We start from the raw sequence: 12,950 nt of genomic DNA on the forward strand, positions 1-12,950 counted from the left end.
CAAGATGAACACTTACTGACTGAAGCAACGTACATTTATTTGATTAGCCATACATCATTATTTAGAAAAATCATGTATCAAATATGATACATTAGTACACAAATATGGCATTGATTTACATTACAAGCTAACAGAATTTCATCTTTTCTACCATATAAATATCAGCATTTGCACAAAATTACATATTTTAGTTTGTGCATCTGAATAAAATGTAGGTTTTTTTTTGCTTCTAGTATGAGCTCCATATTGTCCTATATCATACTATATGAGCCATAAAAGCATGATGTATAAAAAAATATATATATATACAGTATATATATATACATACTGTACAGTGTATATTGTCTAAAGGTTCAATCAACTTTTTTCTGACTATTATTTTATATTTCAGGCTTTGCATAGTTAAATATGTTACAATGATGTTGTTAAGTACTTGAGCTGAAGTATATTTCTGCGGCATTAAACAGAATCACAAAAATAATGACACATATGCCATAAAATGCTTTTGGTTACAGATGAATTGAAGCACTGAAATTGAACCTTAACTCAGTGTCGTTGTCCATCCATCACTATCATGTTTGCCATTTTCTGCGCCATTACCTGCTATGTTATTACCTAGGTGTCTGATGTCATTTGTGTTGCTAAATGTGCAGAAAACATATTCAAGTCCATCTTTGAGCAGCAGCAGATGCGTTTCTGACTGGTTCATTACAGCACATCTGCACATGTGTCCATTACTGCCAGTGAAGTTCAGCAGGTGGATGTGATGGGAGGGGAAATGTGCTCACATAACAGCTTTTAAATCAGCACTGCCAAAACCAATGAAATATGCTGCTGAACTTTTCATTGGCCTTCAGAAGCAGAGTCCTTTAAACTTTATGATTTTCTAGTTGTCTGCATGCCAGGCATAATGAGAACATGAGCAAACGTCAACCTTTTCAAAATTAAAAAAAAATAATTAAAAAATAATAATAATTTTGCTTAGTTATCTAGTGTTTCAACTCTTGTCATGACCATGTAAACCTGTAATTCTTGCACAACACACACAAGGATTCCAGAAAAAGTGTACATGAAGAAAAATCCAATGGAATTACAGTATTATTACAGTACTATATTGTAACAGTAACACTGCTAAAAAGATCATTTTAGACAGCTTTACAACTCAGATGACACACATGTGAATAAAAAAATAATATGAGCTTATCGCATAGACTGATGTTGTAAGCACCTGACGATACAGTAAGCATGGTTTTATTTTGTTTCTGCAAACCGAGCGATTAATCAGTCACTCTTGTCTGTGGTAATTGACAGCAAGGCACAGATGTTTTCAAAAGAGTTTAATGGAATACTCCAGGTTCAACAGAAGTTAAAGTCTCCATGATATCAAAATTGAAGTTTTTTTGCTTTTAGTATGAATATGTTAGTCTTATTGTTGTCTATAAGCTATTGTGCTCCAAAACAAAAACTTCGTATTTAGAAGATATTAACATTCAGAACTTACAGTCTCTTACTTCTGCCAATATGGATAAATGATTTTGATAACATCTCTCTGCACTTCAGCTTCTCATCAGATTTACTGTCCAATCAAATACTCTCTAGAATCTAAAGCGTCCCGCCTCATACATTATAAATAGAATCGGTCACTTGTTTACACATTTACTATTCTCTACATGGTGAATGACACATAGTGCACTATATAGGGGATAGGGAACGATTCAGACGGTGTAAATATGCTTTTCATTTGGCCGAATGAAGTCTGGTTTTACAATAGTGTCACGAGAACCGCCGCAACACACACACGGTCTGCTCAGGTCCAGAGACACGATAGCACAGAGCGGATCATAATGATCGAGTCGATGTAGATCAGAAAACGTATCGGACCCATTTCAATTCTTCACAGAATGCTATTTTAAAGCGATGTGGAGGAGATTAGGAGGAGAAACTGTTAGAGATTAGGAGGAAACTGAGGTTTTACCGAGCTCAACAGCACTGGCCGAGCTGTGATATAAACGAAACGCTATTGGCTATTTTAAAAAAGGGGAGGAGCTGTTCGATATGTCCCGCCCTGTCTTCCTATTTCAGTGGGCCTTTTAGCTCAATCCCCACAGTATTTGTGGTTTATAATGCTTATAAATTTTTTAAGAAAACGAGGGACAAGTCAAGGTCAGTTGAGCTTAACTTGTACCGAACCCAAACCCATAGTGAACCAATGTGTACCATTTCAATACTGTGCGAGTTTGAACCCAATCAGTAATTCCTGTGCAATCAACATCCTTTTACGCTTTAGTAGCCACGCATATAGTAAGTAATACACCTTCAAGACAGATCATTTTATTCATGTCTCTGTTTGTGGGAGCTTGAATTGCCTCTACTCTTTTGACCTTGTCAAAATCCATAATAAAACTGATTTAAGCAGTGTCTAATGGAGCTCCCGGGTGTGTTATTTTATGTGTAACTTAGAAAGCTTGTCGTTCTTGAGTTGTGGCCTCTTTGGACAATGACCTGTTTTTTTTCCTTTGTTTCTGAGACTGCATTTTTGACGCCACGAGCGGGTGGTCATGTCTGGGAGCAGACTGGAAAGTAGTGAGGTGTTGACTCTCTGAGGGACAGAAAGCTGTGAAGTGTCCAGGCTCATAAAACCGCACTTGTCCGGCCTGAGGTGCATATACATTATAGATGTGGAGAAACAAAGAGAGATGTGATAGGTGGCAGCAGGAAGGAGGAAGTCATAAAATGAGTTGTAAAATCATGCAGGACTCTAAGGGAAAATTTTGAAACAATGAAACTATCCAGACTTCATAATATACTCAACCACATAAATGTGCTATATTTTTAGAAAATTGATATAGTGTTATATAATGCTTGACTTGACAATATGCCATAAAAAAAAGAAAAGAATTGTCATTTAATTCAGTGTGTTCTTTGTATTTTTTTAGTGAAATTTACTAGCAATTTCTGAGTAAAAAAACTATTTTAAAGTAAATCCTACACTAATTATTTTTTTCAGTGTAGAGTTTCTAAAGACTATAATTTTCTGCCTAAATGTACCGCCATGTTGCTAAGGTGTTGTACAGTGGGGAGAACAAGTATTTGATACAATGCCGATTTTGCAGGTTTTCCTACTTACAAAGCATGTAGAGGTCTGTAATTTTTATCATAGGTACTCTTCAACTGTGAGTGACGGAATCTCAAAAATCCAGAAAATCACATTGTATGATTTTTAAATAATTAATTTGCATTTTATTGCATGACATAAGTATTTGATCACCTACCAACCAGTAAGAATTCCGGCTCTCACAGACCTGTTAGTTTTTCTTTAAGAAGCCCTCCTGTTCTCCACTCATTACCTGTATTAACTGCACCTGCTCAAGCCAGCACATGTCCAGGCCCGTCTGAAGTTTGCCAGTGACCATCTGGATGATCCAGAGGAGGAATGGGAGAAGGTCATGTGGTCTGATGAGACAAAAATAGAGCTTTTTGGTCTAAACTCCACTCGCCGTGTTTGGAGGAAGAAGGATGAGTACAACCCCTAGAACACCATCCCAACCATGAAGCATGGAGGTGGAAACATCATTCTTTGGGGATGCTTTTCTGCAAAGGGGACAGGACAACTGCACCGTATTGAGGGTAGGATGGATGGGGCCATATATCGCGAGATCTTGGCCAACAACCTCCTTCCCTCAGTAAGAGCATTGAAGATGGGTCGTGGCTGGGTCTTCCAGCATGACAACGACCCGAAACACACAGCCAGGGCAACTAAGGAGTGGCTCCGTAAGAAGCATCTCAAGGTCCTGGAGTGGCCTAGCCAGTCTCCAGACCTGAACCCAACAGAAAATCTTTGGAGGGAGCTGAAAGTCCGTATTGCCCAGCGACAGCCCCGAAACCTGAAGGATCTGGAGAAGGTCTGTATGGAGGAGTGGGCCAAAATTCCTGCTGCAGTGTGTGCAAACCTGGTCAAGAACTACTGGAAACGTATGATCTCTGTAATTGCAACCAAAGGTTTCTGTACCAAATATTAAGTTCTGCTTTTCTGGTGTATCAGATACTTATGTCATGGAATAAAATGCTAATTAATTACTTAAAAATCATACAATGTGATTTTCTGGATTTTTGTTTTAGATTCCGTCACTCACAATTGAAGAGTACCTATGATACAAATTATAGACTTCTACATGCTTTGTAAGTGGGAAAACCCGCAAAATCGGCAGTGTATCAAATACTTGTTCTCCCCACTGTAGGTGGTTACTAGGGTGTTGCTATGTGGCAGTTAGGCGGTTCTGGGTCATTGCTAGGTGGTTGCAATGAGTTAAAAAAGTGAAAATGATGTAAAGGCCTAGTATGGTAACCCATACTCGGAATTTGTCCTGTGCATTTAACCCATGCACATACATTAGGAGCAGTGAGTAGTGAACACACACACACACTGCAAACCGTGGACACACACACCCGGATTAGTGGGCAGCCATTCACTGCGGTGCCCAGGGAGCAATTGGGAGTTAGGTGCCTCGCTCAAGGGCACCTCAGTTGTAGGTATTAAGGGTGGAAGAGAGCGCCGTTCATTCATGATCCGGCTGCGTCAGTGTTCTTTAATTTGCACGTCGTCAGCAGATCACGCACAGAACTTTCCTGTCCCATCGACTCTTTTTTGGAATTGCACTCTCATGCTAATTTGCGCTGTTTTGTAAATCTGGCCCCAAAACTGTAGATTAACCTTCAGTATGAGCAATAGTTATATTGGGAACCCTACAGTAGAGGGAGTAACTTTGGCCTTTCCAGACAACAAATACAAAAATTTTGCTTGATGCAATACAGAATTAGCTTTGTAGACCCACATCTCTGCCAATAATCAATCTTCATCACTCTGATATGAACCAGTTCTGTATTGTACCATATGGTGAGCAGAAGTAACAAGCCCTGCATCAGAAACCTGTGAACATTCAGTTAATTTGGGAATTTACTGTGTGACCACTGCAGCATAGTAGCATATGTCCTGTGTTTTACAGATGTATTTTTGTACTGAAACTGGATATTAATGTCTCAATTTCTATTAAGCACTTTTTATTTTTCCTTTTTTAATTGATCTATTTCTTTATTCAGTGATAATATAATTTAATATTTAATATTCAATATTTTATCTTCTGCTCACCAAGGCTGCATTATAATTTTATCATAAATGCAGTAAAATATTGTGCAAAAGTATTACAATTAAAAATAACTGTTTTCTATTTGAATATATTTTAAAATGTAATTTATTCCTGACTTTTCAGCAGACTCCAGTCTTCACATGTGTCACATGATCCTTCAGAAATTATTCTAATATGCTGATTTGCTGCTTAGCTATTATCAATTATTGTTGGTGCGTATTGTAATGATCCATTGAAATTCAGTGTTTATGAATGCCACAACTCCAGACTTAAAAGGCGTATGAATCATTGGAAATGACCCTCAAGCACAAACGTGTTGCATTGGTTCATGAGTCTCGTTACTATCTTTCCTGTGGTAATCGTGCTGAAACTTTTGTTGCACGCCAGAGACTCTACAGGCTTTATATGTGAAAAGACTTGAAGGCATGTTTTCGGATAGATATAAATCTCACATTTGATGGATATATGAGCCAACTGTCACCCGCTGCACATATCAGAGTTTTGTTGACCTCAGCAAGAATTTTCCTGAGAATGGCAAAAATGCATCATGACCGACTCGCCTTGTTCTTGCATTGATGGAATGATATCAGGCATAAAGCATCCTTATGTATTAATAATCTCACCTTAACATTGTTTTAAAGATGAATAGTTTGTCACATCACATTTGAAGTTATGTTCTAACTTAACTTACTACTATGGGACTCCTCCAGTGCTAGATTTGGACATTTTTACCTGCATGGCATGTTTTATAGTTATATTAACCTATACATATATTAATAGCTAAGAATGAAATCCCAAGACTTTATGAATGAGACATCATTGCATTTATTATGTGCATGCTGAATGATCATGCAACACTGCACATACTGTATTTTTCTCATGGCAGGGGCGACATGCAGCATGGTATCATGTGAAATAGCTACTTATGTTATTTTTGGGTGGATCTTTAATTTAAGCTGAGGTTTTTATTAAAAGTACCATGACTACCCAGCAGCCCCCATGGTGACCACTGCTGTTACCACCCAGACACATCTTTCGGAGCGATAACTGCCCTGTGCCGCTGCTAGATAGAAACTCAAGGGCACCGTCTTTCAAAAGAAGTGTTTTCTCCTTACAATCATTTCCTCTCTTGCTGAGTATCAAGGTCTTCTTCTGAAATAACTGAAATAATTCTTCTGTTATTTATAAGTCGGCACCGAGAATAATCACCAGTAGTTTGAAGTACACTACCGATCAAAACATTGGACAAAAAAAAGCAAAAAGCTTACTTTAATTTTATCATCCAGCTTTATGAGATGCATCCTGGGATGCTTCTTTGAACCATATTGAAAGATTTTCAGTGTATGTTTGACAATTTTTGGCTGCTTTTCCTTCACGATCGGATCCAACATCCATTTAAATAAATAAATAAATCTAAAATGATTTTTTTTTTAATTTTTTTTTTGAATTTTTAAAGAAATGAATATAACACTATTATCTACAAAAGTATTTTCAAGCATTTAAGCATAAGCATTCAGAGAAAAAGATTTTTATCATAATAATAAAACATTTTGTCAAGCTTTTTTTGTCCGAGCTTTTAAAAAAGAAAATCTCAAATTATTTTATTTTATGTTTGTATTTATTTATTTTTCAAGAAATTAATACAAAGCTACAAAACATTGTCGACAAAACTATTTTCAAGAATTTAAGCATAAACATTTAGATCTAAAATATTTTTTATATTTTTTTATTGCTCAATCTTTTGACTAGTAGTGCAAGACTATAAAAATCGAAATACTTATTTGCTTTTGATAAATAGATGGGGTAATAATGATTTATAAACAAGTGCAAATAAGATAAAAGGTTGACCCAAACCCTAACTTTAGTACGTTTATTTCATGATTGCTCCGTTTATCTCATTTACCATCATAAACAACGTAAATGGCTTTACACACTGTTGCCATTCAGATAAAGCACAAAGTGTGCAGCCTGCATGGTCCTGATTTAAGATCAGATGTATTGACCTCATCTGCGGCCCTCGAAATCACCTCAGCATCTCCCCACAGGAAATTCAATCTTGCTACATAAGCGTACGTGTCTTGAAGGGAAGGCCACACTCATTACCTGTAGTGCAGCAATAGGCATGTTTTGTCCTTAATGAGAAAACATGCCATAAGAAATCCGATTACTAATTGATTATTGGACCTTGAGATACTTTTTGAATTGCTGTTTTGTAAATCTTTATCGTACTGACAAGTGATTTTATTCATAAACATATTTAAAGAGGACCTATTATGCTTTTTTTACATTTTCAACTTTCTTTAGTGTGTAATATTGCTGTTTGAGCATGTAAAAGGTCTCTAAAGTTATAAAGCACTCTCTTTGTCATTACAAAGAGAGTTATGCTCTATATCATTAAAGGGTTAGTTCATTCTTTCATACTCGCCCTCTTGTCGTTCCAAACCCGTAAGACTTCCGTTCTCTTCGGAAAACACAAATGCAATTTTCTGTCCCTCCATTGACAGCTACACAACTACTACTTTGACACTTCAAAAAGTTTTTTCAAAAAGATATCGTAAAACGAATCCAGATGAATTAAGCGGTTTAGTTCAAATTTGACTGAAGAGACACGATGAGGCCTGATGGAGGGAACGGAGACATTATGTCCTTCCTGCCACAACCTTGAACTCTCCGATGTATGGCCAGGACACCGTCTCAACTCCTCAGCACAAACACAAAGAGTGGATGCATGCCGCCATCTTATATACCCGTATGTGCGGAGGAGTGGCTAGGCATGCAAATTCCACTTGCCAATTTCATTGGCCGTTTTTTTCTAAAACTCAGAGGTGATTGGGGCTCCCAAGTGAGACCCCTAATATCAGTCGGCATAACGTTGACGTGACTGACAGAAAGGGAACCATAATTCTAACGAACATTCGCAAACTTACACGGTTGAAACTACAGCTCTCGAGCTGTGGCTAGAAGCATAGTTTCTTAAATGACATGTGGACCTACAGTAAATAGGTCATGCTCTTGGGCACAATAACTATTTTAACGATCTAAGCGCATGGTCTAAAGCGCAGGGCGCAAGCACACTTAGGGCGTGTCCGAATCCACTTTTGAAAAATGGTCTGCGCCCGACGCATGGTCTAAAAGGGTTGTCCCTATTCTCTTAATGAGTAATGGGTGTTTTTTGGGCGTAACGTGCGATAAACCAATCAGAGTCTCATCTCCCATTCCCTTTAAAAGCCATTTGCAATTTGCAAATGGAAAAACTGGAAACGGATCTGCTCGTGTGCGAACCAAAGTGGATGCACGTTGTGGATCCACCTATAGCCGCACATTACTAATGCGCTCTTTAAATAACAAAAAATATATAGTCTATTTCAGTTGCCTCAAAATAGCAACGCGCCAACAATGCGCCTGAACACACCTCGTTTTCAGACCAGCACGCCCATGGGCGCAAATGCATTTGCAACTTAAACAACGTGGCACAGGACGTGAAAATGATAACTGCGTCGGGCTGCGTCGGCCCCATATCTTTCATTGTATATACATTTTAAGTTATATTTTAGTGTGCCAACAGTTACTGCTGTTTTTGCGTAAAATGCGCAAGGGAACTACGATGAATCAAACATCAAATAAAGCAAAATGACTCTGAACAATAACAGTGAAGTAGTCTTAGGTGCCATGATTGTTACAGCAGCATCTTGGAGAAGTTATTACTCTACCACCTACGTGTGACGTTATTAACGACAGTCCTATTGCTGAATCAATGTGGTTCAAACGACAGAGGAGCGACCATGTTCCTACAATTTCGAGAAACAGTCGTGAATAGTTGATTAATTTCTCCAACGATGCATCATACTATGGTAGTTAATCAGCAAGTTACATTACATGGCAGGGATCTAATGTCTCCACAAAGACAGTAAAATCACCTACTGCACATTGTGAGAACCAGCAAAGTGTACCCACAAGGAAACCAGCTTAATAAGCCAAGTCTTTATGAAAATCAAAAGATGTAGAAAGATTTATGTGATGGTTGGGTCGAGGTTTAGAGAATAGAAAATATCATTCGCTCAGCATCGTTAAAAAAAAGAACAAGTCATCAAGTTATTCTAACAGACTAACAAAGCTAAAAACTGATCCTGGATCTGCACGAAACTCAAACTGCACACCCATGCCTCATGAACTCATGTCAGCATGCCGCCGCCCGATGCTCCGTTCGACCATGGTTACTGTGTTGACACTCACGCTGTATCTCCTAGGTAACGCTTGCCTTCCGAACGGCAGCAGGCGTGGTGTTACGGCACGGCTCAAGAAGCTGTTCCTATGCTCTTCTACCAAAGCCCCATCCATCAGTACACAAAGCAAGTCCTCTTTCAACACAAGTCTCCAGTATCTGTCCTCAAACAGCTCTATTTCTATCAGCGTATTGTCCATACTCTTGTGAAAAAGAAGTACACTTGATTTGTTAAATTTGTTAAACTTCATATCCTAAAAGTATACTTTTAAAAACTGTACTTGTACTTGCTAGATATATATATATATTAATATTTGTAATATTGTAAAGTATTTTAAATCATTAAATATTTTGTTGATATTTAAATAAGTACACTTATTTTGATTTGTTGAGGAAACATTATAAATCACATGTAAAGTACTTGTAAGAACTGTGTATTTTTCAATATCACATTTAATATATTTGAAATGTACTAAATTACAACTTTATTACAAATGTGTAATTACAAGTATATTTTAAATTCATACAATTTTCAATAGAAATGGTATTAAATAATAATTTTAGTTTATCATAAATGCTTATCAGCACATTCAGCAGTACACTTTCGCCATAATTCAGATATAATAGAATTATGAAATTGCATGTAAAGATGTCCTATTAAATTAATGTAATGTTGAATCTAATTTATAATTTAAACTTATATTAAATGCAATTAGCTGAAGAGTGCTGTTTGATAGAATTATACAGCAGGCCTATTCTTTTAAAGTGCAGGCCTATTATTTCCATAATAAGTACTCTTAAAAGCGGACTTGTTTTTCGCAAGGGTAATTTCAGTCCTTTCATTTCTTTTTATTTAACTTTTCTTAACTATTTCATGTTTGACCTCTCTGTATCTCTCACTCTTTTCATTATTTTTATGTAATCCAAAGACATTCTGCTGAGTATTATACTGGATATGTTATATCCGCTGAATACCCTCTGCAAAATTGTAGCGAATATCAATTGTATTGAATTCTTGAAGTAGACTAGCAAATGATGAAATGTCATATTAACTGCTGATTGTTAAATGCTCCGTTTTGTGTTTTTAACGAACACATTTAGATGCCAAAGAATGCTGTTATTGAAATACATATCCATCATTTTATGAAAACGAGGCTGTTAGCATGAAGTGGTAATGATGCTACAATTAGCCTGTCACATTTGATTGCTATACACCCAGAGGGCCGCTTCTGGGATGAGAAAATGATGTTTATACATGTCAGTTCTGTTTGCCAAACGGTTGACGAGTCGTCTTCTGTGGATCACAGGGTCATATGTCTGCCATTTGTCTTCCACGCTTCAGGTGTCAAAGTAATCACTGTGCCTTCCATAGCCACCATCACCTCCCATTGATTAATGTTTTATTGGCTCCTGCTCCACAGTGATTATTTTTAAAGATTATTTAGCCTTTAGGAGTGTAAATAATGTGTAAATCTCAGGCACAAGTCAAATCATATGCTAGATGATCTGAGCTAGAGAAATGCAATGTCTGAAAGGGGCCAAGAACGATAACCATAACGATAACTGTATTTGCATCCACACCAATGAACGATAACGGTCTGTTTATTCTAAGCTCGTGCGCTGCTGTTTCAAAGTGTGTACAACGTTATTGGACATGTTTTTGCGGTTCTTGTTGCATTTGCACGGCTTTAACCAGTAGATGTCCTCAGCATGCTATGTTTTGAGTGAAGTTAGTGTAATCGATCTAATAATCTAACAGTGAATTCAGATGACGTAAGTTAGTCAATATAATGGAATAAAAACAACACCTTGTCTTTTTTACCACAACTTCAAAGGAAGCAAGACAGTGTTGTCGGAACGGAACGAACGAAACGAGACCCACTTCTACCATTTATTCAGAGGGTATGAACGATTGTTTTCCAAATACATTTTCTTGAAAAGGGGCTTGACTTGTCATACAGTGGACGATTTTTCTGGACCTCGGCGATTAACTTCTCCGCAATGTCGTCTGCCGTTTTAAATGCGCGAGCCCTTAAATTACAATGAATTCTGATTGGCTGTCAGTGTTTTATCGTTCAACAGCTGGAAAAAAATCGCTCCGAAAGTGATCCCAACCATACCGTTTCTCTACATCGTTATCGTTATAGCTGTGGTGTGAACTCTGCTATTCTTTAATATTGAGAACTATTTTTAGAACTATATCTTTATCGTTATCGTCCTTGGTGTGAACGGGCTTAAATATGAGCTGAAAGCTTTTTTAGATTTAAGGCTAATAAGGTTGAGACACCAAGACCCATTAAGATACTATGGACAGATGGAAAGTCTTAGAAAGATATTTGAGGTTTCATCTTGAACCTCTGAATGAATGGAACATATTTGAAATATTGAATGTGTGATGCTGCTTTTATACAACAGTTCAACAAGTTAATGTTGAGTAATGTACATTTTAGACACAATACTCAGTTACTTTGTGTATTTTTGCTTTGACAAGGAAAATTGTTTCAAACAAAGCCAAAGCATAATGTTGCAAGTCTGTGAGCAACACACAGTATTTGTTCATAAATTAATCCGTGCTTTTCAACAAACTGGTTGAGTGAACGCTTCAGTGATTCACTCATACAGACATTCACTTGTTTCAGTCATAAATGAATCAGTGTTTTTAAACAAATCAGTTGACGTGATTCAGTGATTCACTCATAAAGACTGGCTGTAACTGAATATGCATACTTGCCTACTATATAGTAGGCGAAAAACATTATGTGTAAAGAGTAATGTCCAAAATTCACAGTATTTATAAAAGTGTGCAAAAAGTAGCACTAGCACTGAGATTTTAAAGTTTGCATCAAACTTTCACACTTTTATATACCATGAGGCCATGAAAGAGTATTTGTGAATGCCTGTGAAGCTTATGACGAATGTAGTACGTCCAGATTACATTCATACTACACTCATTTATACTATATAGTACATACTTTCTGACAGTTGCAAAGTAAGTACTTATTAAAAAAAATAATAATAAAAAAAAAGTACTGCAATTTCGGATATAGTCAGTCACTTGTGTTTTTTTAACAAATTGGTTGAAGTGAATGATTCAATGACTCACTCATACAGTCACTTGTGGCTTTAGTAGTCAACGATCATTCGTGTCAAATTTGTTTTATAAGTACTAATGTAGAAAAAATATATATTTTGGATCTCATTAAATGTTGAACATCTAATATCCCCTGTGAAATATAAAGTCCTCAATTGTTTTGTCATTATTTGGTACGCTAATTATTAATTAATCAGTGTTATTAACTAATTAATAACTAGATCAGTGCTGTTAAGATGAGTAGTTGAATCATAATCCGGTTTTGTGTTTCTTTACAGATAGTGTTGAGGATGAACTGGAGCTCTCTGCTGTACGGCATCGACCAGAAGCTTTGGAGCTGCTGGAGGCTCAAACGCGTTTCTCACGCAAAGAGCTTCAAATCCTCTACCGGGGCTTCAAGAATGTGAGTTATAATGCTTCTAACAACATATCTGATGTTAAAATGCAAAGTTTGATTCCTATTTATTCTTCTCTTATTTTGAATTAGATTGCA

At 36.9% G+C, this 12,950-nt stretch overlaps 1 protein-coding gene across 7 annotated transcripts in view; it reads left to right on the forward strand.

The window, feature by feature from the left end:
* kcnip4a (potassium voltage-gated channel interacting protein 4a) overlaps nucleotides 1-12,950 on the forward strand; it is a 211,417-nt gene that overhangs the window by 179,972 nt on the left and 18,495 nt on the right. For 6 of the 7 annotated variants that reach the window (XM_084403776.1, XM_084403774.1, XM_084403775.1 and 3 more), the window contains one exon: nucleotides 12,736-12,860. In XM_084403776.1, coding sequence (XP_084259902.1) covers nucleotides 12,736-12,860 — 125 coding nt within the window. Of the gene's footprint in view, nucleotides 1-9,391; nucleotides 9,498-12,735; nucleotides 12,861-12,950 lie in introns of all 7 variants that reach the window. The other variant, XM_084403779.1, reaches the window with a different exon arrangement.

This window comes from Rutilus rutilus, assembly GCF_951802725.1.
Source record: "Rutilus rutilus genome assembly, chromosome: 3".
Classification (NCBI taxonomy): Eukaryota; Metazoa; Chordata; class Actinopteri; order Cypriniformes; family Leuciscidae; genus Rutilus; species Rutilus rutilus.